The sequence below is a fragment of the Rana temporaria genome, chromosome 4, assembly GCF_905171775.1.
Source record: "Rana temporaria chromosome 4, aRanTem1.1, whole genome shotgun sequence".
NCBI classification, from domain to species: domain Eukaryota; kingdom Metazoa; phylum Chordata; class Amphibia; order Anura; family Ranidae; genus Rana; species Rana temporaria.
In genome coordinates, this window is record NC_053492.1 from 204,585,183 (window position 1) to 204,610,887 (window position 25,705).

A 25,705-nucleotide genomic window follows, 5' to 3' on the forward strand; every position below is an offset into this window, starting at 1 on the left:
GCAGACCCAAGTATTCCAGGCGAAGGAAGACTGCAGAGCAGATGTGTTGAAACTAATCACCCAGTCAAAGACCTGGAGCAGCTAAACTTGTAGACATTTTCTTTAAGAGAGAATCCTTCAGAAAATCTAGATACCCCGTGACTTGCATGCCCAGAAGAGCAGGTAAAAGATACCAAGATCTTTGTGAACATTCTGGAAGCAGAGGTTAAGCCTAAGGGCAGCATGAAATACTGAAAGTTATTCTGTCACTGTAAAAAGCAGAGCGCGCTGATGAGTTGGGGAAATTGCAACATGCAGACAGGCATCTTAGATGTCCATGGATGCAATGTATTCCCCTTGTCTCAGAAAGAAAACCAATGACCTTGTGGATTCCATGCGCAATATTGGAATTTGAGGGATTTTAAGTTCAGGATAGGATGGATAAACCCATTGGGCTTTGGTGGCATAAACTGATTTGAGTAAAATCCTTTAAAGAAAGCAGTAGGGTGGTAGAGCGTTTAACTATCTTGTACCCATTTGAAACCACTGAATAAACCACAAGTCTGGAATGTCTGTGACCCAGAGAGAGGCAAAACTGAACAGACTTCGCAGTGAAGCAACTCCTTCATTGTGAACAGGGCTTTTGGGAGCTCAGGGCTGAGCAGGGGGGGTTTTAGGACCTACTGCTGTAAAAGTAAAACCTTGCTACCTGTGACCTCTGATGAACTGGTCAAGTGCCTCATTGAACAGATTCTTCCTTGGAAAGGCATACATTTGTGGAGCCACTTGCAGATTCTGGACTTGTCTTATGACACGCTCTGTGACGTCCACACAAAAAAGCAGAGAAGGCGGCAATGGCTGTAATGGTACAATCCTGAAAAATGGGGTCAAGTAGGTTGTTTATCGTCTTAGACCAGTTAGCTTCAGTTTGACAAACTGAAATTGCAGCAAAAAAACGTTGCAGGGCTGGGCCTGCAGGATTAAAAAGCAATGCGAGTCGTCAAAAAATGTTCTACCCCAACAATCTATGAATGAAGTAATAGGTACAATGAGAAGTTTGTTTAAGACATAGGGGCAGGATTCGGGAATCCTAACAGGAATAGCACACTTTTTTGCAAATGTTTTTACACTGGATAGAAATCAAAGATTTTAGGAGGGAGGGGGTGAAAAAGCCTTTCAAGAATAAGCCAATCGCCATAGACTGCTCATTCTATCTGTTCATAAACAGGGAATGTTTTTCAAGCTTTTGCAGGTTTCTTTGTTCCCAAAGGGGAATGAAGAGAGTCAGCCAGCACAATGAAAACACAAAGGCAGTGATATTCTCAACAATTTTCTAAATTAGCAAGCATGTTGCATAAAACACCCACTTCAATATGGTGACAATCTGGGGAAGAATACTCTGACAGCTTCCACCAATACGGCTTCATTATTCTTTTCTATGTCTGCTTTAACTAGAACCAACGTCAGAATCCACCTATAGCTAAGAAATGGGAGGAGAACAGGCATGGTGTTTTTAAGCCCAGGACAAAGATGGCTGTAATTTGTTCAAGGAAATGCAATAAAGATGCAGGGAATCTGTTTTAGTCAAATAGGATGTTTGTTGCATGCCAGAAATAGGGCTATAATCAGGTGAGAAGACCAGTGTTAGATTAGAGTCAGCACTAACTCTGGTGCAAGAGAAGCATTGTCACTCTGAAGTTTAGTGTTGTGCAGGCCTTCAAGAACAAATGTTTGCCTGCGATTTTGCATTGACTCCCTTTAACAGTCTCTACCATAGTTACAAGTGAGGATATTCCCCTGTAGGTTACCTATGGAACAGGAAGCAAAGTATAGGGTACGTGTATCCAGAAAGAGAATGTGGTTTGCTAGGTGTACACCATCTTGTAACAAATCCCCTAGCCAGAAGTGGTGGTTAAGTGTGCAACCAGAGGTGTGTTGAATTTTAGCACCAAGTCTAAAACATTTAGACATCGAGGTGAACACATTCAAAACATAGTCCCATTCTTTACAGTAATTGTCACAGTGATATGATACAGGGTGACCTTGTCTTACCTGTCCATGATTCTAGACTGTGTTTAAAGTACAGGCTCCACCCATCATGGTGGCTATACCCCTGAAGAGGCCTTCAGGGACTGGGTTCCATAGTGATGGAGCACAGCCCTGGACCTGTACAGCACTTTGTGATTGACTCTATACATTGCACAAAGTGCTAAGGAGACCACCTATGCAAGACCCAGTGCCCAAAGTAAGACAGGCTCCCCACAGCATGGAGACTGGGCACAGCTCCCAAGGCTTTCCTGAGGTTGCACCAATCCAAATACATTGCTTGTAATTGTACTGTATACTGGCATTAAAAGACAGTGAGGGCTTGAATCTGAAGATAAAATAAGAAAGAAAAGCAATAAACAAGTGAAAAGGATTTTCTCCATGAAGGAGAAAGGGTTCATCACCTCAAGACACTAGCACAAAACAAAGGACTCACTGAGTACGTTAAGGTTAAAGGGGAGGTAATGCCCTCTAAAGGTTTGCCAGTGTCTAATCACCTGAAGGCACATGTCCATTGTGTACTGTATGATTAATATAAAACAGTCTTATAAAAGAATGACTACATTTAACCTAGTTATTTTCTTGAATGAAAAGGATATGTATAAGAATAAAAAAAAAGAGAGTCTCAGCAAAACAAAGTCCTCCCTCACATCTGCGTCACCATCAGAGCTCTCCTTACATCTAAATAAAAGGGTGCAGTGAAGTTCCTCTTTAAGGTGCTCCATTTGGATTCATGAACTCATGTATTATTGGGGAGATTTATAACCATTGTTCACATTTATCCTACAGTACCAACCATTAAAACACCCAGTAAAGCTGCGCTTACTCATTTTTAAATCGCTTGCAGTCCATAGACCATTTATAAACAGTCTGGACTTCAAGTGGTTAAAACAAGCTCGCAGCAATCTTTTTTTCAGATGATGCCCAGCTTTCATGTAGAATGCTTTAGAATTTACATTACTGTGAACAATATAATTTGTTTAGTGGTAGTATAGCAGCAGTACTGTAGAATATATTCCTTGCTTGCTGGGGCAAGGGACACAAATGCCCACTTGATCGTCATTTTGGAATCCCCCCCCCCCCCAATGTTATAAGGGGTTGATTAAATAATTATTGTGTAGCAATATGGATTGGTAACAGATCAGCTTTTGTTTTGTATAATTCAAAATATATTTTTCTACCTTTAAGTGAACCTTTATTCACTGAATGCACTAGGCACAATGGCACTTTTCCATTACTCCGCAAAATTAGAGGCACTAAAATAAGTTTGTGCGTTTGCCTATTCCCCCCCATTCCAGTCCACCGCTTAGCCACCCATCTCCCCTGGCAGGAAAGAGGTCTTTTCTGCTCTAAACCCTCATGGGATACACACATCACATAGCCCTGGATCCTTCAGGTACCATACACCAGCCTGAGGAGAGTGGAAATGGTGGTGTGCATCAGGGGGCCAGTCTTCATGAAATTGACAGCACAGACTAAAGAAAGCCTGGAAAACAAGGGTTCTGCCTGCTCCTAATCATCCTGCTGCTAGCTTTGATTTGACTCTGGGTAACAAAGCAAAACGTCCTCTGTACTCAAATAAGGCTTTAGTATTTGTTTACATATTAAAGATCTTTTGAGAGTTGTATTGATAAGATTTGTATTTACCTGGGCAGCAGTAAGATCATATCCAAGCATCATATGCACAGAAAAGGTCAGCACACTGGCAATGACAACCACAATGGGCGCTACTCCTACAGTGATACTCTGAAAATATCCACCTCTCTCAAGAATTCTCCTCTCAGTTTCTCGGATTTCTACAATAAAAGAAAATGTTATTATTCAATATCCAGTAACAGACACAACAAGGTTACATTACGACTTATCATAAGGTTATAAAAATGTTTATTGCGTCAACGGCAAGTACAAAATTTGCAGGTTGTTTACAATTCACAAAGATCATAGCACTCCAACAATGCGGACAAATACTTTCTATTCAAAGCATCATTTGGGGTCAGCATCTGCTTGCTGGATCAAAATGCTGACCGAAATGATAAAAGCATGTAAATCCTGGCGTTTGTGCAGTATCTGGCTTACGTTTGCAAATGTCAGGCACACACCAGCATCCTAATGCCGCCTCTCACCTTAAAGTGGATGTAAACCCACTCTCATCCTTTCTAAACTACTGCCACAGTGCTGATCCAGAAGGATATACATGCCTCCTGCATGTATCCTTACCTGTCAAATGTTTCCCCTCTGTCTGTTATAAGAACTGAAAAACTGAAGATTCTGTGGGTGGGTCTGTTGTCTGGAGCTCTGTGGGTGGAGTTGTGATGTCAGTAGACTCCCCGCCCTCCTCTACACTCCTTGTTAACATGCATTTTTTCCTATGTATTCCTTACACTAAATTCTGCTATGATCACTAACATCCAGTCAAAATCCAGAAAAGTAACCACATGACTTCAGAAAAGGAGTGGGGTGGGAATTAAAAAATAATGCCAGTCTCCAGGCTAGTGCATGAGATATGTAAATATCCTGTCACTCACAGCAAGGGGGTGGAACGAACGAAGGTTTTTCTCTGTAAGTCCGTTTTATTTTACTGAATAATAAAAGGATTGCTCAGAGCTGGATTAACTCGTTGTGTCAAGACTGGGCACAGATGATAGGAAATCTTATACTGTACATTGTGACATAAAAAAAAAAAAAAAAAAACATTTCGGGTTTACATCCACTTTAAGACATGCTTCAAAGTGGGAGAGGGGAGACTGAGGATATGCTCAATTTATGAGCTCATTCACATGGACATATGTGCAATTTGAGCAAAAAAAAAAAACAGATTCTTGCTGGCAGAGCTAGCCAAAGGGCCTCCGTAAATTTCACATCTAAAAGTACCTACGTTTAAATGCGTACAATTCTTTTAAAGTTCAAGTTCACATAAAAAATAAAATAAAAAATGCAGGTAAAAACATTTGCATTTATGTATATCAGCAGATCCTGCACAGTCTTCCTCTAGTTTTGGGTCTGTAATCCTGTATGGGCGGTTACAAAGCTAGAGAAGGAATGAATAAACTACACACAAGCGTGCTAAGCAGCTTGCACACAGCCCATTCAAACTAAAAGTATGTCTGCAGTGGGGTTCTACTTTTTTTTACATCGCGTTTAGCATTTTCATTTGTCAATGCGAATGCGTAGTGCCGCATTTGGATGTGTACAAAACTAGAGATTTACATCACTCTGCCACAATCCACAGTCCTGACTGGTAGGAGCGATAAGCTGATCTTTCTCTGCTGCAGCTTCACTTAAAGGTCTCCTTCTCACCCCCAACCTATGATAAAAGCAACACAATGAGCTCATTTCTTGGCTTCCAAATCCTATCAGCATGCTCCTTGCAATGCAGTACCCCTGACTGGTTCCTTATGCCGCTTCTACCTCCCCCTCTGAGCCCTGCTGTACAGTAGACTGCAAAAGGCCAATACCAAGTTAAATGCATGTGCTTTTTTCATTTAAAAAAATAATATGGATTGCATTAAATGTGTCTGGCCAGGTCAGCATATCACGGATCTTCAAAACAGCGTCCAAAAACATATTAAAAGCAATAGCATCACAGAAATAACCTGTGCCATTTCAAGCCCCCATTAGGACATCATCAGGCATATGATGCGATCTGCCTTGTTCGGGTTTAACCCTTTTGCTACAAGGATTATACGCTGTACAGTCCTGCATTCCTGCTTCTGCTACAAGCTCAAAGTCCCTTCATGTAAGTTATGTTCACTACAACAAACAGGTAATATATTCATGCACCAAGGAATGTTCCCAAATCAACGAAAACATAGGGTGGGTAACAACTAGGCAAACAGAACTGTGCCAACAGGCCCCCAAAACACTACAGGGTTCAATGACCCAAGTTCAGAGTTGCTCTGCAAGAACCTAGCGGCCAAAAGCTGCATCCGCAAAACATTGGACATTCACCTGGTAAAACTTGGAGAAAGTATTAACAGAAGACCACCTGATGGACTTCTACAGATGGGCAACAGAGGCTTGCTGCCAAAAAGCCCAGGAAACTCCCACAGGTCTGGTTGAAGAGTTCTTGAACGGAATTGGGCAAAACGTACTGCCTCGAAAAAGGCTACAAATCAGGCCTAGAGTTTTCAAGGCAAATCTCATTGCAGGACTTCTCTTGGAATTCTGGAAGACCTGCTTGATTCAGGATCTGGAAGACCTGCATGTTCAGGATCAGACCCACAAATTTCTGGCTAAGCAAAGGCCGGAGAGCTATGAATAAGCATGTTTGAAAGTGTGAAACGCTCCTGTATTCCGTTGTTTGCTGTGGCTTGTATTTTTTGGATGATCATCTCTTTTTAATAAAGACATTGATTTTGTGTGCGGCTGTCCAGAATTTTCTCCTCACCCAAATAAAAAGTATAGACTGATCATTTGTCAATGGGCAGACATACAAAAAAATCAGGGGGATCAAATACTTTTTTCCCCCTCACTGTAGTTACGCAGTTGTTGGCATGCAGAAAATACATCAAGAACTGGTTACAGGGCCTGCTAGGTTAAAGTACATTTTTAGAAGCTTATCAAATTTTCTACCTACAGAATTATTGAAAGAAGGAACATTTTCAATGGATGCATGTTTGAGACAGACTGCAGCATCAACCATAGGACCAGAATATTAGGAGAAGATTCCAGTGAGGTTTTGAGGCCCAGACAAAGATGGCTGAATTAAGCCATAATTTTTCCAAGAAATTGACACAGATGAAGCAAAATTCTGCTTTAGTCAAATGGGCGCTTGTCGCGTGCCAAAAAATACAGTTAAAAATTGCATGCCAAGACCAGTGTTAATAAAAGGGGGAAAAAAGGGGGGGGGGGTCCCTGTCCAATGCAAGGGACACATCGTCACTCTGAGGTTTAAGGTTGGACCGGCCTTTACCAGAGCGTGTGTTTACCTGTTATGACTTGCCTTCCTTCCTTTCGATTGGTCTGTACTCGAGCTACAAGTATTCCCCTATGGGGTACTCGGAGTAGTGGAGGAGATAGGGTAAGCGCGTCTGTAAGGAGCATGCAAAAGCCCAGGTGCAAACTGTCCTGCAATTAATTCTTGTGGCAAAAGGGTGGGAAAAAGCATCCAAGTGCCTTCTAAGGGCTCTAGCCATTAGTGTGCGACCAGTGGTGTGAAAGAAATCTGAGTAGTTGCATTTTAGTAACAATTTTGAAATGTTTGCTCTGTGTAGTGAATAAATGCCATTGTTCTTGCCCATCAATGACACCGGACTAAATCTATAAAGGTGATACTATAAAAATTAAAATATAGTGCAAAAGTTCATTTATTTCACTAATGCAACTTAAAAGGTGAAACTAATATATATGAGATAGTTCAAGCCGTGATTTGCCATAATTGTGATGATTATTTCTTACAGCTCATGAAAACCCCAAATGCGCAATCTCAGAAAATTAGAGTGGGACAGTTTGAGCCTAGAATATTGCACCGTTTCACAATATTCTAATCGGCAAATTAAGCCATAACACCTGCAAATGGTTCCTGAGCCTTTAAATGGTCATATTTTTCGAGTATCGCCTGTAGGTCCAGACTTAGACCACAGCCCTGGACTTGGTCCAGCACTTTGCATCAGCCGCTGGGTGCTATACAAGTGTCAAGATAAGTGCCCATGCAGCATCCAGGACTTTAAAAAAAAAAAAAACGTTACAAGCCGTCTCCATAGTGTGGGATTTGGGTACGGCTTCCAAGGTTTTACCATGGTTGCACCGCTTTAAATACACAGCTTCTGCATAAGCATTAGAGGAGGGTACGATAAATGGAGAATTCTAAGAGAAATAAAAATCATAAAAATACTGAAAATCGAATTGGAGTAGGGTTATAGGGAAGGTGCCCTCAACAGCTTGCCAGTGTCCAATCAAAATGAAGCCAGACATCTTCAAAATCGATGGTGTATGTAGCCCTAAAAACTTTCTACTTACATATTGTGGAAAATGAGGATGGGCTGGCTGAGAGTGGGGGGGGGGGGGGGGTTTGGAGTTGGGCGAGCACCGCCAGTAGGCGGGATTGAATGGAAGTTCTTCTCCCAACAAAAACATGGAGGGGGAAGACAGCCCCGCCTCCTGGTCCCGGGACTTTGACAGACAGATCACTCATGTGACGTGTATCAAAGTCCCGCAGGCCAGGAGGCGGGGCTGTACTTGACAGCGAGCGGCGGGAACACACAGAAATGGAAATAAAAAACTGTTCCAGTGAGGTTTCTCGGCGCTCTGATCATCCGGCCGGCAATCCTCTTCTTCGGACACAGGAAGGCTGCATTGGCGGACACATTGACTGCACAAATGTCACAATGTGTACTGAATGATTAACGCTCTTCCATAGGGTAAGACTTTTAAAGTGTAACTATAGACAAAATAAAAAAAACTCATCTAGGCAGTCAATACCATTAACATGTTTTTTTTTCTCTTTTAGTACCCTTTAATGGTTTTATAACTGGTTATGGCTAGTAGATATGTTTTTATTTTTTTTAAACATTTTTACAGGTCACGCTGTTGTGTAGAACTATAAGAGGTTAAAACTTTAATCCCCAAAACAAAAACATTGCCAGCTACCTAAAAAGTGTTTGTGAAATTGAGAATAAAGTGGATCTAAGGCATTCTATATATTAAGGTAAAAAAAGAAAAAAAAAAAAAAACGTTTGAAAGCCGCTCCCTGCCCATAATTCAGTGCACCTGACCTTTTCCAGTGATGTGCATGAGAGCAGCGGCTCGATCCTCAAGGTACAGAGGCAGGAGCCATTGGCACCTATAGGGGAAGGAGCCAGAAGAGTTGGCGGGGGGACCCACAAAGAGGAAAATCAGGGCTGCTCTGTGCAAAACCGGGTACGTATATAAAATGCTTGTTTAAAAAAATATATATAATTATATAGATATATAGATATATAGATATATAGATAGATAGATAGATAGATAGATAGATAGATAGATAGAGAGAGAGAGAGAGAGAGAGAGAGAGAGAGAATCAGCATGAAGGCATTCAATTGGTGAATTCCCGATTAGTGTTTTTCACATGCAGTCTGATTGTGAAATACATTCATTTTGAACTGCGACTATGGATAAAATCAGATATACTTGTCTGTCAGTAGTAGCAACGCAGCTATTTTTAAGTCTTGCCCAAAATAAAACCTGTTTACTACACATTACTACGAATGCTTGCAAAAATAGATACATGCAAAATTTGTGATAATATGGCCCTGCGAGCACAAAGACGAATCACACTGGCAGTGTTAATAATTAGAATTGGGCGATTCACCATAAATTATGAACCATGAAGCCCTGAACCTCTCCACATAGAAATTACTTACTCTGAACACTTTGGGAGAATGCTTTCACCCAAGCATACATCTTTATAAACTTGATGTAATTTAGAACTTCATTCATTTTTTGAACACGCTCATCTGTGACAGACACACATTTCCGTCTAAAATATGCTGTAAGTCTGGACACAAACATCTGTAAAAAAACACACAAAAAACTGAATTTAAATGTATTTAAGAAAAAAAAAAAAAAATCTTTACAGCTTTAGTGATGTGACCTACCTGTGATGAAGTATGTCGCACAATGTGCAGGCAATGGCTGGATTTTTGTACTTGCCTGTAAAATCTACTACTTGGAGTGCCTGTAAAATCTACTACTTGGAGTACCTAACAGGATATAGGGCAGGCTATAAATCGTGACTATATGGGTTATGCGCCACCTATAGGTGATTGGACACTGGCAAAAAAAGGCAAGTTCTCCCATATCACCCCTCCCACACAGGAAGTACCTCAGGTAGTAAAAAATACATAATCAACAAGGGATCTCTGTCCTGTGACATTTTCCAAGAAATGGATTTTGAAGGCATGCACAAAAAATCCAGTTCTCCATCATACATTACAGAAGACACAGCAGGCTACAAATCATGACCATCTGGGAGGTCCCAAAGCAATGCAAATGAGGAAGGGAAACCCTCGTAAAGCCAAAGGAAAATATTCTGCAGACTGCAAAACAATGTAACTAGCTTATATTGGCCAAGTTCTTATTAGATTACTGTATAACTTCTTTAGATCTTGTGCACTGCATTAAAAGCAGAGTTTCACTGTGAATTTTGTTTTTTTATATACTTACTTACCAGCATCCTGTGCTCCTGGGAAATGATGTGTCATTTCCCAGGAGTCTGTGGGCAGTACTGTGATCAAAAATAAATCGATTTCCTGACAGGAAATGACGCGATTTAAGGCGGATCACAGCGCCGAGATGCGTTTATGTTGCCATAACAATGGGGCAGGACTTTCCACCATCGATTTCCGGTATGGCAACAATCGGCGCTATGGCATGCACCTCTCAAGCTTATCCAGGAAGAGTTATCGATTGGGCTTCACATGCCCACAATCATGATGGCAATGGCCACAACGGGAGAGAAAAAATTGTGAGTATAACATTTTAGCAACATATATTATATAAATAGTTTTTTATTTTAATTAATTATGCTCGGACCAATAAAAATAAATGTATCTGGAACTCCACTGTAATATCTGAATCATGGAGAAAAAAAAAAAAAGGCAGTGTATTCACTTTTTCAGATGAATGTAAATTTTGAAAACTTAAATTTTATATGCTCAACCCCAGCAATTTACTTAGGCAGCTATCACACTGGGGTGGGAGGTGCAGCGGCGGTAAAGCGACGCCATTTTTTAGTGGCGCTTTACCACCAATTTCGATGCGCTAATTAGCTACTAGTGGGGCGGTTTTACCCCCGCTAGCGACGGAGAAAGGGTTAAAACGGCGGCCACGCTGTCCCATTGATTTCAAAGGGCGGGAGCGGTATACACACTGCTCCCTCACCGCTTCAAAGATGCGTCTAGCAGGACCTTTTACACATCCTGCTAGCGCACCGCTCCAGTGTGAAAGCCCTCGGGCTTTCACACTGGAGAAACAGCAGAAACTGTTTAGGGTCGGTTTGCAGGCGCTAGTTTTAGTGCAATAGCGCCTGCAAACCGCTCCAGTGTGAAAGGGGGTCTAAAAAACGAATTCAGGCAAGTTTTAGAAATTGCATAACTTGGGAGCCAAGTTTTCTTTAAATTTAATTAATTAAAAGACAACAGCCGCAAGTTTACCTTAAAATAAACAAAAGAAACAAACACTTACCATAGCTGGATAAAATAGGATGAAAACTGCAGAGCCAAGAAATGCAGTGGGACCCAAAATATAGACATTGTAAACCATTCCAAGCACTGCAACAATGGGACCTCCTGCCAACAAGCTGCCAACTGCTGCAGCTTCAAACATCCGCTGCCCATCACTGGAGCAAACATTGATCAGCTGGAAGTTGCAATGAGATATTTATTCATAACTCCATTCAAAGAGAACGTTATTATAAAAAAAAAAAAAATAATAAACACAAGAACAAAACTGTAATTGATGCTGATGTAAAAAAAAAAAAAAAAAAAAAAAAAAAAAAAATGTACACAAAAGCAGTGGCTGTAAAATAATGATATGAGTATTTGACATACAAAAATAAATTTTCTAGCAGGAAGGTTTTCAATGGCAGAAGAGACTGAGGCTGGGTTCACACTACTACACTACTTTCATCCTACTTTGCTCTGCTACATCGGTCCTACATTTATCCTACATTGGTCCTACATCCATCCTACTTTCATGAACAGGATACTACTTTGGTCCGACTTCAATGATATTCAATGGGCTGAAGTAGGATCAATGTAGGACCAAAAGTAGTACAGGGAGCATTTTCAAAGTCGGACCGACTTGTGTAGGACACTACAAGACGCTCTCATAGGGAAACATTGATTTTTCACACGTCATGCTACATGAGGCTCCCAATGTAGGACCGTTTGTCGGACAAGTGTGAACCCAGCCTTAGGGGAATTTGTCAAAACTAGACAGAGCCAGTGTCTATTTTTCATTTTCAGAGCATAGCTGAACAAGCTAGTTAGAAGTTGGATTGGTTACTATTCACAGCTGCTGCAGATTGTTAAAGCTCCAGTTTTGATAGATTTAACCCCCTCCATATGTCTCTTTTGCAATACAAGCATCTTTCCTGCCAGCTAGCAAATTTGTAAAAATTGTACACTGAGCCATGCATGCAAAGCCTAGTGTACAATCTTGGCACTCCTTAGAGCCAAGACTCACTTTTTGACGCATGCATAGGAGTTAAAGGGGTTGTAAATCCTCAGGGTTTTACATCTCAAGGCATTCCATGTATTGAGATGAAAAACCTCTTTCAGTGCAGCAGCCCTCCCCCCCCCCCCCTGTTGTACTTACCGAAACACTCCGTTTTGCGCGCCGGGGGCAAACACACCAGCTCTAGCTGGTGTCTTATGTCCGGATTGGCTAGATCGATAGCAGCGCAGCCATAGGCTCCCGATGCAGTCGATCAAATCCAATGACGCAGCAGCAGGACACGGGAGCGCACCCGCAAGCAAAAGTATCAAATTTATATTGTTTTGATTTTTTTTTTTTAACTACCAAGAGTCACTTTACAATCCTATTAATAGAGCAAGTTCAAAAAAAGTAAGGTATACTGAAATCTAAAAATTCAACTGGAATTTAACTAAAAACCAGAAATTCACTTAAAAGGGCACCACACATTTAAAACGAATAGAGCAGCGCCATACCTACAACTGTTGAACACCCTTTATTTCAGACTCTACCTAATTAGGTAGTTGTACCAGTAGGGGCAGCAGTTCTTACAAGTCTAAATCAACAGCCATTCTGAAAGAAAAAGTATTGCGGAGTTACACACTGTTCCCAGGAGAGAGCGGGACCAGTGAGGACGGGCCGCGATGCTTGCGCATGCGCAGTAGGGAACCGGGCAGTGAAGCAGCAACGCTTCACTTGCTGATTCCCTCACCGAGGATGGTGGCTGCTGACATCGTTGGCGCGCTGGACAGGCAAGAGTCCATTTTTTAAAAGTCAGCAGCTGCAGTATTTGTAGCTGCTGGCTGTTTAAGCGGGGGTTCACCCAAAAAACATTTTTTAACATTAGATTTAGGCGAGTTGTTAGAAGCACAATCGGGTGTTTTTGACAAATAGATTGACAGGCTTCCTACCGTCGCATACAGCGTGTCACGAGTTGCCGAAAGAAGCCGAACGTCGAGTCGGCTCTATAAGGCGCCTGTGCACCGACGTTCAGCTTCTTTCGGCAACTCGTGACGCGCTGTATGCGACGGTCGGAAGCCTATCAATCAATTAGGGTGAACCCCCGCTTTATAAGGGCCATACAAGGCTTACCCAGAAAAGTGAGTGCATATCCATTAAGCAAAGAGACCATCTACACTGCTGCGACTTACAAGCCGTGCAATTTCAGTGAAAACCTGTGTAAACATGCGTTCTATGGACCTCAACCCACATGAGTCGGAACCAAAGAAGTACAGGGACTACTTTGAAGTCGTCAGGACTTGAAGTCGCACATATATCAATGGTTATCATAGGAAATTATGGAGAATTACTTGTCATGCAACTTTGCAGTCCCAAGTCGCACAAGTGTGAAAGGGGCCTAAAGAAGATTGGCACAAGGTGTACATCTTAACGTGGTTGCAAACTCTCCTGGAAAAAAAAAAAAAAACCTTGCAAGATAAAAGGCATAATGATCTAGTATGCATAGCATACTAGCACATTATAAATTACTTACCCGAGAACGAAGCCCCCGCAGCCATCTTCGTCTTCCCCTTCGGCCAGCGACATCTATCCCAGAGGTTACTTACGGGTATCGCGGAGCTGGGATGACGTCACTCCCGCGCATGCGCACAGGAGCCGCCGGGACCAGCACAGTACAACTAAAGCAACGGCCCGTGTCACATGACGGCGGCAACACACACATTTCACAAAAGTGAGTACACCCCTCACATTTTTGAAAATATTTTATTATATCTTTTCATGTGACAACACTGAAGAAATTACACTTTGCTGCAATGTAAAGTAGTGAGTGTACAACTTGTACAACAGTGTAAATTTGCTGTTCCCTCAAAAAAAACCTCAACACAGCCATTAAATGTCTAAACCGCTAGCAACAAAAGCGGGTACACCCCTAAGTAAAAATGTCCAAATTGGGCCCCAAGTGTGAATATTTTGTGTGGCCCATTATTTTCCAGCACTGCCTTATCCCTCTTGGGCATGGAGTTCGCCTGCACTTCACAGGTTGCCACTGGAGTCCTCTTCCACTTCTCCATGACGACATCACGAAGCTGGTGGCTATTAGAGACCTTGCGCTACTCCACCTTTCATTTGAGGATGCCCCACAGATGCTCAATAGGGTTTAGATCTACAAGGCGGTGGCCATCTTGGAGGTGTGTTTGGGGTCTTTATGTTGGAATACTGCCCTGTGGCCCAGTCTTCGAAGGGAGGGGATCATGCTAGGCTTCAGTATGTCACAGTACATGTTGGCATTCATGGTTGTATGTACTGTATCTCCCCAGTGCTGGCAGCACTCATACAGGCCCAGACCATGACACATTTCAACCACCATCCGTGACTGTAGGCAAGACACATTTGTCTTTTTACTCCTCACCTGGTTGCCGCCACACACGCTTGACACCATCTGAACCAAATAAGTTTATCTTGGTCTCATCAGCCCACAGGACATGGTTCCAGTAATCCATGTTCTTAGTCTGCTTGTCTTCAGCAAACTGTTTGCGGCTTTCTTGTGCATCTTTAGAAGAGAATTCCTTTTGGAAAGACAGCCATGCAGACCAATTAGATGCAGTATGCGGCGTATGGTCTGAGCACTGATAGGCTGACCCCCCCCCACCCCTTCAACCTCCGCAGCAATGCTGGCAGCACTAATACATTTATTTCCCCAAAGACAACCTCTGGATAGGACGCAGAGTACGTGCACTCAACTTCTTTGGTCGACAATAGCGAGGCCTGTTCTGAGTGGAAGCTGTCCTGTTAAACCACTGTATGGTCTTTGCCACCGTGCTGCAGTCCAGTTACAGGGTCTTTGCAATCTTCTTAAAGCCTAGGCCAGTGAAGGCAAACCTGGCACTTCAGATGTTTTGTAACTACATTTCCCATGATGCTCATGCACCCTGCAGTGTAGTTGAGCATCATGGGAAATGAAGTTCCAAAAACATCTGGGATGCAAAGGTTTGCAATCACTGGCCTAGGCCATCTGTATGTAGAGCAATATTTTTTATCATCAGATCCTCAGAGAGTTCCTTGCCATGTCGAACTTCCAGTGACCACTAAGAGTGCGAGCTATAACGCCAAATTTAGCACACCTGCTCCCCATTCACACCTGAGACCTTGTAACACTGTCACATGACACCGTGGAGGGAAAACTGCTAATTGGCCCCAATTTGGACATTTTCACTTAGGGGTGTACTCACCTTTGTTGCCAGCAGTTTAGACATTAATGGTTGTGTTTTGAGTTATTTTGAGGGGACAGCAAATTTACAGCTGTACACTCACTATTTTACATTGTAGCAAAGTGTCATTTCTTCAGTGTTGTCACATGAAAAGATATTGTAATTTTATTTACAAAAATGTGATGGGTGTACTCACTTTTGTGAGCGTGTGTGCAAAACTAGATAGAGATATATAGATATATATCTATATATCTCTATCTAGTTTTGCATAAAGCAGGGAATGGAGAATGGTTCTTATTTACCCTTTTAAATATCTTTGTCCTTACTGGGGAGACCGACCCACCCTTATGTGTCCAAATTTTCATTACCACTGGGAGTGAAACAAAATGTCTGCATTTTTTTTTTTACGATCTGAAAATTTGGTATAGACTGTTAACTATACTTCCATCCTATGTCTGCAGCGGCCCAAGACGTCATGTCCTCTTCTGCAGCAAGCCCTCCTTCTCCCCCACTGTCTTCTGGGACCTCTGTGTCCCAGAGGACAAGCTGGCCATTCACAAAGCACTGCACGACTCGCACATGCACAGTAGGAAACCAGCTGTGAAGCTGCAAGGCTTAGTTACCATGTTTGTGGCTTGAACTCCACTTTTAGTACTGTATAAAATGTAGGAGTCCAGGTTGGTGGTTGACGTAAACAATGTGTGCGCTGTCAGTGTGTTTTTGTGAATAAAAATGCTGACAGTTATCACCCTTGTAATGCCCTGAATAGTTCGTCTGGAGGATGACAAAAAGGGACTGTGCAAGTTCTGTGAGCCAACTATTAAAACATTGCAGCTAACCCCAACAAGGATTTGTGTTCACAGGATTCCCTCTGGGAAGTAAAGCTTGGTGATAGTTCAATTTAAAAAGGAAAGATTATGTACTTGTATAATTATAGCACATTAACATGTAAGCTCCACAGAAGTCTGTTAAAACGAATTTACTACACACCTCCCCCATGGATTTCTCCTTTATGTTCTTCAGCTTCAAAATTTTCTTGAAGACCATAGTCAGTATTGCCCCTCGAAGCCGTGAACCAGTTCGATAATTCAAAGCCCAAGTGAGTGCTAGGGACCAGGAACGCACAACTTCAGTCATCAGGAGCCCAAAAACTAGGAGCAAGCTGTATGTGAGGTCTGTATCACTTTGCTGAGTATATTCCAAGAGGCTTTTCACTACGAATGCCTACAGGGAAAAAGGCAGGGGGCATGAGGTCCCGCTTCATTTCTACTGCACGGTATTGGCAACTATTATGTTAAGTTAGAAACCTGCTAGTGTTCTGTGCATAACTCAGTAAAACCAGAAAGCGTTCAAGCAAATGTGTAACATATTTTGTGATATGCTGATCTATGATCAATAGGAAAAGGCAAAAAAAACCTGCTCTAAATTAAAGCAGATCAAGATCACCTTAAAATAAGCTGTAATGTCATTACACAAATGCCTCAGAACTCAAAATATTCTAACTCAACATAATCTTGCTCAGGCCAACAAGGCAAAAATAAGATTTAAAAAAAAAAAAAAAAAAAGTAATGCATTAAAAACAAACAAAATAAAAGAAAACTTTAATGCAATTACTTCATATATTTTGTTTCAACGTGCGCATTGGATAGAAATGAACAATTGTACCTACAGTTGTACGGGGAAGAGAAGGACATTTTGGCAAAAAATTCCTGAAAATAAATATCAGCAGTTTATTAACACAGAAAAAAAAAAAAAAAGAAAAGAATAAAAAAAAAAACAAAGGAAGAAAAAAAGAAAAAGAAAAAACCAAGCATTGTAAACAAATTCAGTACGCTCATTAGAGGCTTACCCAGGAAACATGTATTTTCTTCGATTAAAGCAAAGGTCTCACTGGTTCATATTCCAGCCGGTGTTTTCAAACTGCTCTTGCCTATTTCTGTAATTTTTCTTTATTTTAAATAAAGCCATTACATTTAAACTATTTCAGAGCTACTGTATAAAAAAATCTGTTCAGATTAACTAGTGTTGGGTATAAAAAACTATGGATTGAGGAAAAACAATTTTATTAAAGGGGGAGGGGGGTGTAATTCCACCACACAAAAATATTAACAAATGGCACAAGTTTTCTGTAACAGACTTTCAGAAACATACAGTTCATATATAAAAGCACAAAACATACATTTCATAGCAGCATTTTAACAATCATTCCACAATTCCATTGAAAGTTTTAAGATGTTAAAGAGCAGAGACCCTGTCTATAGCAATATATTCATATAGTGCCATTAATCTGATTCCTCGCAGAAGAAAAAAAAAAAAAGATAAAAAGTAAGCTTTATCAATATGGCATTGAAGATTCAACCAAAAGATTGGAATGATAAACGGCTTTGAGTCTCTTCTAGTCCTTGAGTAACAGTCTGTAGAAGTGAGCCAAGCAATCAGCTTGTATGCTGCTGGCACAGGATTAGAAGCTTTGGGAACGTATGCCATCAGTAGGTACAGGAAGAACCTGAGGTTACGCATTACCCAGCCTGCCTTTCCTGTTTTTTATTTTTTTGTTTTTTTTTTTATTTATTTTTATTTACAGGATGAGTCCGATGAGTCCATGTCCTCAGAGGCTTCCCCAGCTACCCATGATGGGGTAACTCTTTTAGATCATGATTATTTACAGGGGAGAGCAGCACTTGAAAAGGCAGACAATTTGCACGCGATTGCTTGTTTGGAAAGGCAACACTGGAATACCTGCTAGTATGAAATTTTGTCAGTTGGAGGATGCATCAGCCTACTTAACACTTGAGTGAAGAAAACGTAAACAAATAAAAGAAACAAAAATACATTACAGAAAACAAAGAGCAAAAACGACTTGAGACCTGCATCTAAAGACCTTGCACAAGGACAGAGAGGTAGCTTCTTGTAGTCAGGCAGTAACTTGAGCAAGGTTACAGTTGTCCTATTATATTACAATAAGAGGCTAATCAGCATTCAATTCAAGCCTATCATAATGCTTGCCAGATGAACAAAAACAAAATGAATTATGGTAAGCAAATAATAAAAGCACTGTTAAGAGTTAATGAGAAAATCTTTGCAGATTAATGTTACCAGAGGCATAAGCTTCTTGTGGTTGTAAGCATTCCCGTGGAATAAACAGGACCTTACCTTAAATCTTGCACCGCGCAGGTTTCTGCCCAAGTTGCCCGGCTCATTCTGGCAGCAGAACTGTCACCCTGGAAATTCTAAAGAATAGCTTCTGTCATTGGTTCCACTACAGAGGTTACGTTAGTAATGATCCCTCTCCCACCCAACCAGAAGTCCAGTGTCTCACCTGGAAACTAGCAGAAGCTGGACAAATAACAAGCATGTACAACCAAATTCATTCATGTTTTGCTATCTCTTAATAGTCATCTACAGCTTGCTTAAAAGAAAAAAAAAAAACAATAAAAAAACAAAACAAAACATTGTGCTAGTATGTCATCTTTAAAAGGCAGGTACATATTTTTCAGGATTTTTTCACAACTACACAGTAAATGTGCAAAGATTCTTTAGCTTCTCCCCTTTCCGCATAATTTCTTATATGTTAAAAATCGATTATGAACTGCAATTATGACACTGGGTGGCGAGTTCACATGTGCCTAAATCTATAGAATTAAGACACTTCTTGGTAACAAAACGAGAGCACGTTCGTAAGTGAAACGGTAATTTCACAAGACTCTACACATCTTTAGCATGCATAAAGTATAAGGGTTTCTAGCAGTCAACATAGAAGACAAACTGTAACTTTACATTAGAAATGAATAACAAAATACTAAAAACAAAGCACACAAACAAATAACCAAGAAAAGAGATGACTTTTGTGTCACAAAATTTTAATCTCAACTTTAAATCATTAAAAACAAAGATATATAAACACCCTTAAAGTCATACAGAATCAAAAAAGTAACTTTGGGAAATATACTCGGTATGAGGCACATGAATTCACCAAGGGTACCTGACAACATTAATTTAAACTAGCTGAATAATTAAGGGTACCAGGTCTTGCTCGTCAATAGCAAAACATGCCAACTACAAACTGCTGGGAAGCTAGTCTTCTGCTTGTGATGGCAACAACGGTAAAGCATTACTAATCTGTTAAGATATCTTTAAGGGTTGGAGAACCATTATTAAACACACAATAAATCTGTCTTTTAGTGTACCTAATACTTGGGATATTGATGGAAAAAAATACAAAAAAAACATCAAATATTTCTACGATATACCCACTTGCCTGCTTCATCTTCAACTAGACAAATCATAGCACAAAACAATGAGTTGGGTACAAACTCATGCAAACTTAGAAGAGCCATCATCCTGCTGGTATGTTAACTAATAAAATAAGATCACAATTTGGTCAGTTACTGTACATTCCAGAATTAAAATCACAAAGCTCTCTTCTGAAAGAGCACCAACACAAATTTGTGTTTGTAAAGCCATCAACAGCACTTTCCTTTACTACTAACAAATGATTTGCATGTCGTCTACCTGGCTCTATAAATAGTCAAGGTATCAGTCTACTATAGGAAAATATGTCAATTTGTAAAAAAAAAAAAAAAAAAAAACACCTTCATAGGACCTACACCCTTACAAAATAAAGTATTTATAATCAAAACAGAGCAGAATCTGCATTCTTAATATTTAGTCGCATGTGATCTTGAGTAAAAGCCCAGGGAGATAAGCACAGCTCAGCAAATATACTTACTACATTTCTTTACCACTGTGCAGCTTTTCCAAATGTTTAACAAAAAAGTTACAATCTTGGAGCACCCGCCACCTATGTAGTGTAACAATGACAGAAGCTCTTCTTAATAAAGTTTGATGGTTAAGGATTTAAATATCCCCAACTAGAAGATTAACTAGATCGACTCAACATGCCCTAGCAGGAGCATTCCAATGACTCTTCTAAAAGAATACAATTATACAGAAACTGGAAGAGCCACTTAAAAAGTTTAAAAATAAAAAATAAAATAAAAATCCATTATGCTATCAAAATTAACGGATTCATTTTAAAAGAGCCCAATATATATGTACTTACCAACTCACTGCAACTTCGTCTTTAAACAGCACACTGAAAATTAGTACTAAAAGCAGTGAAATTGCTCTACACGCTTATTCAAACCAGCATACAGTAACATTTTTATAAATGGGATAATAAATCTGTCTTACTAAAGGTGGTAAGAAATTAATACTAATGCATGCGCATGTGGTATATGCCCCATGACTGCATTAAAAAGAAAAAAAAGAAAAAAAAAAAAAAACACTTTTGCCATTCAGTAGAAATAAGGCAAAATATGTGCCAGAAACGGCAATAGCTTATGCCGCCTCCAGCTAAACATATGGCTGCAAATGATCCAATCCTGTTTATCCTGGACTACAATAAGCGCTAACAGAAGCATAAAATCGATAAGCTAAAAGATAATTATACTAAGGGTAAGTATAAATTCACTGTTTACATGAAAAACATTATAAAAAAAAAAAAAAGAAAAGAAAGGCAACTGTACAAACCTAAACTTAACTTTTAAAATGCATAAAAAACAGCCCTTGGGATATCAGTACTGGCGGGCACATGAAACCGGATGGAAAGTACTTACTGGGCCAATGAAGCCAGCCAACTGGGTAAGCATCAGGCACATAATGGAGATAATTAGCCTGGTGCGACAGAATTTCCACACAGCACTTCGAAGAGAGGCCTCCTCTGCACCCCGCTCCTTCATTTCCTCAAGCCACAGTTTTTCCAAGCTGTGTGAAGTACATTTACAAGTCACTCACATGCATCCTAACCTACGAAATAACATTTCAGCACACTAGTTTACACAATAAAAACCTTCAAAGATACAAATAAAACCTTACTGCTACATTTCCTAATGCCACCTAAAAAGGTGGGGTTTGACTCTCAAATAAAACAAAATAATTTCTCTCTTTTTTTATTTTAAAACATGCTCAAAATGAAAGGGGAAAAAACAAAAAAACACACACACACACACACTTTTGCTCCCTCACGTTTTTCAGCTCAATGCATCCTATGCCGCCAGGGGAGCACAGAAAAAGAGGGTCTGGGCAAAACCCTTGCACAGAGCAGACAAGTATTACATGTTTGCTATTTAAAAAATAAAACCAAAAAATACAAATGAAGCTTTACAGTTTATAATTACTTTCATCTACAAGATTTAGAATTCACAATCATAAGTAATCTCCCAGGTAATGTAATCTACATCTAAATGAGCATTTTTTAACTTTACTGGAGTTGGGTTTTAAGTTAGGCAGCCCATAGATTAATAAATTTTCTTACCTTCCATGGATGGAAGGAAAGAAAATTGCTTGATTCCCTCATCACAGTAAGTGAATGTCTCCTGCACTGCTACTGTGTTCTGCCAGAAAAGGGAGAAGCGCACAGGGAGCCTTCCCGCCTGGCAGAATGCGATTACTGTTAACGGTTATAGCTGCCGGGAGTAAACTGCAAGCTAAAAATCTGACAGACTGGTTGTACCCATATTGATCAATGGATCGACTCGGATACAATCAGCCTGCCCATACATGGATTGAAATTCCACCTGTCCCTGGTAAACTTTGATACATTTTTTATCAGCTTTACAATCCTCAGTTTATGCAACCTGTGTTTATGGCATTGCCGAGTCCCATGGCTTAGAACTCTTTCTACTAAAATGCTACTGGATTTAAAAGTGCAGTCTCTGTGAACCTCAGCTGCAACATAAACAGGATAATTGAACACATTGATGTACTTATGGTGTATGACTTCAAAATGAGTAAACAAAAGTTAAAGTGGAAGTAAAGCCTAAATAAGATTTTTTTTTTTTTTTTAACTAAAGACATGTAGCAGAATACATTCTGGTCTAAATTTAATGACGAAAATTAGATTTTATTGGATTTAATTTTCAAAACACAATTTTGAAAATTTATGATTTATGATTATGAATAAAAACCTAGTGGTGAATAGATACCACCAAAAGAAAGCTCCATTTCTGTGAACAAAATAAAAAAATGTAAATCATCATTGAAAATGCGAGACATGGAAAGCTGAAAATTGGTCTGGGAAGGATGGGGCGAAAGTGCCCAGTATTAAGGTGGTGCAATTAAATAGTGGCCCAGATTCAGGTAGCAATTGCGTCTGCGTAACCATAGTTACGCAGCGCAATTGCTTACTTGCGCCGGCGTTTCGAATGCTCCTGATTCAGGAACCTCGTTACCCCGACGGCAGCCTAAGATATCACTAGCATAAGGCTCTTATGCCAGTCATATCGTAGGCTGCATTCTTACGTTGGCCGCTAGGGGGCGTTCCCGTAGTGGTCAGCGTATAGTATGCAAATTGCATACCAACGCCAATTCACAACCCTACGCGAGCCCTGCGTACGCAGTTTACGTTGTTTGCGTACGTTGGTTTTTGCGTAAGGCTGCCCCTGCCAATGCTACGTATACCCGTCGTTCCGCGTCGCGTTTTTGAAAAATTACGTTGTTTGCGTAAGTGAATCGTGAATGGCGCTGGACGCCATTCACGTTCACTTTGAAGCAAATGACGTCCTTGCGACGTCATTTACCGCAATGCACGTCGGGAAAGTTTCCCGACGGAGCATGCGCACTACGCTCGGCGCGGGAACGCGCCTAATTTAAATGATCCACGCCCCCTACGGGATCATTTAAATTACGCGCCCAAACGCTGGGCAGTTTTCCGGAGCGCACACGCAATTTACGGAGCTACTGCTCTGTGAATCAAGCGTAGCGCAGGAAATTTACGGAGGCGCAGTGTTAAAACGGTACACTGCGCCTCCGTAAGAAAGGGGCAAGTCGTACCTGAATCTGGGCCACTGTATTTATCGGCGCACTTTTTTCCCCTTAACATCAGGGGAAGATCGTGGGTGTGCGTTATATGCCGATCCCTGCTGCCTGAAGGAAGAGAACCGAGCGCCGCTGAATTACATAGAGCCGCGATCTGTGTACCCGGCAGTCCGTCGCGCACAGCCACGCCTCCTGGCCCCGCATTGGGACACTGTATTTCCTATCATATGAGCAGGGCCAGGAGGCGTGGCTGTGAGTGACGGAGTGCCGGGTTCACAGGAGTTGGCGGCTCTGTAAATACAGCGGCGCTCGCGCCTCCTTTTCCCTCAGAGACAGCAGGGATAATCCGACACTGATGAGATTGCAGAAGGGCACTGAACAGGCTGAATTATGGTAAATGTATAGGCTGCAGATGGGCACTAATCAGGCTGCAGTGAGGAGCAAGGCTGTAGATGGGCACAGATCAGGCTGCATTGATGCTCACTGACCATTATTTTGCTACAAAGTGTTTTTTTTTTTTTAAATAAAAACACATAATTCCTGAAAATGCCCCTCTTAAATTGGGGCGCATGTTATACACCGATAAATACGGTACTTTTTTTGGACATTATCAGCCATATTTTCAATATCAATGTCACAATTTCTGACAGGGCTATGGAAAGTTAGAGAAATATTATTCTGAAAGAACGTACTGGTACAGCCTCTTGTAGTGGGTGCTCGCGCATAGACCCCAGGCTGCTCACCGGTGCGATCATTGTGTGTCACAAATCCAGGAACAGGGCCACTGTGATTGGCCACTTATGTTCATACAGGCTGCAGCCCTGCATTGTCGTCTCTCCTCTCAGAGCCAAATCGCTGAGAGAGAAGCGTCTTGTACAGTGCTGGGCAATATACTACACACTGAAAAAGTGAGGGGGAAAAAAAAAAAAAAGAAAAAATTCCACGTGCTTGTGTTTTCACTGTATGGATCAATAATCCCCCTATATTGGGGGACAGACAGACCTGGGGAACATACCGAGAAAAAAACATTTGTTATTTCAATCACCGTAATGTTAAAAACAGTAACCTCCACGCCCCTCCAAAAAAATTAAAGTGAGCAGCTACACATACTGTAGCTGCTGACTTAATACTAGGACATTTATCTATCCTAGAATCCAGCAATGTCGGGTGTGCTGCCACCATTGCTGGTAAGAGAACCCAGCAATAAAGGCTTTCGGCTTTACAACCGGGTCCCTAGTGTGTGGTCCCTACTGTGCATGCACAAAGTGATCTCTTACTGGCCCAGCAGCAGGCAAAGGAGGCGAAGGGAGGAGGAGGAGGGAGGAGGAGGAGGGGCCAAACTTCTTATGCAGTGGCGAGGTCTGACGGAAGTGGGGACAGGGTACCTTGGCTCTGCCTACTTTTTAAAAAGGGGCCATTTTGGGGGTATTTGTACCTGGCATTTTAGAAGGCCAAGAAATGGGATAGGCAATCACAACATCAGGACTAAATAATTTTCAAATATATAGTCCATAGTTTGCAGACTATAAAATTTCAGAAAAGGGTAAATATATACCGATTTGAGCCATTTTTAACTTGAGCCTCAAAGGAGATGGTACGATTAGGTTATGAACAGCCCAAGTTTAGTCATTAAATCTTTCAACTACTGGATGTATAGCACAGGACATGTTCAAATTTGTCCTACAACTGCTCTCAGGTTTTCTTTCAGCAGCACCAGGTAGAAAAAGCTGGAAGAGGGCAGGAAACATACTGTAATGCATGGGTGTACAATCTGTGGCCCTCCAGCTGCTGTCAAAATACAATCCCCTTTATGCCTCTGCTTTTGGGAGTCGTACTTGTAACTGTTAGCCTTGCAATGCCTCATGAGATTTGAAGTTCCACAACAGCTGGGAGGGCCACAGGTTGAGCAACCATGCTGTAAAGGAACATTAAAACTAAACTCAAAAAAGGTATGAAAACCCATCAATGGCTGCGCTTATCACCGATTAAGCAAATAATGCTTACAAAACCTAAACAAAAACTTTGGTAAGAAGGTTAGCCAAATGTGTGCAGAGGGATCACAACACAGCTGAAAGTTACTTGTTGGAAACAATGAATACATCATCGATTTCTTGCACTGTTACACTGGACTATTTTTAGTCCATTTATCATCATATTTGAGAATTGATAGTGTCTTGGAAATTGTTTAAGTTTAGTGCAGTTATTCACGTTTTGTGCAATTGTTTGAATTTTTGCACAGGGAGTGTCACACAGTATTGTTAATTGTTCTTTTATTGTCGCATATGATCATTTCACTGTTCTACGAATGGGTACTGAAAGTACAGTTTACGATTAAGGCCTCATGTACACTGCTGCTGGTAAATGGACGTTTTAAACGTGGGTCACCATCTGTCAAGTTAAATAGTTCAGGAGAGGTTGTAAAAATGTCCCGTGTACATGAAGCCTTATACAAAAATCCCACAAATCATTAAGAAATTGCATATTTTTTGCAAGCATTTTTTGCTTCTAGCTGCGTTTGTAAA

The 25,705-nt window shown here is 41.0% G+C and overlaps 1 protein-coding gene across 1 annotated transcript in view; it reads right to left on the bottom strand.

Annotated features, from left to right (window-relative positions):
* The window catches only part of ABCC5 (ATP binding cassette subfamily C member 5), a 117,809-nt gene that overhangs the window by 57,487 nt on the left and 34,617 nt on the right, over positions 1-25,705 (bottom strand). The window contains exons 5-9 of the mRNA XM_040349739.1: positions 20,984-21,131; positions 16,356-16,589; positions 11,188-11,361; positions 9,366-9,513; positions 3,673-3,821 (exon numbers count right to left, since the gene is read on the bottom strand). Coding sequence (XP_040205673.1) covers positions 3,673-3,821; positions 9,366-9,513; positions 11,188-11,361; positions 16,356-16,589; positions 20,984-21,131 — 853 coding nt within the window. The remainder of the gene's footprint in view (positions 1-3,672; positions 3,822-9,365; positions 9,514-11,187; positions 11,362-16,355; positions 16,590-20,983; positions 21,132-25,705) is intronic.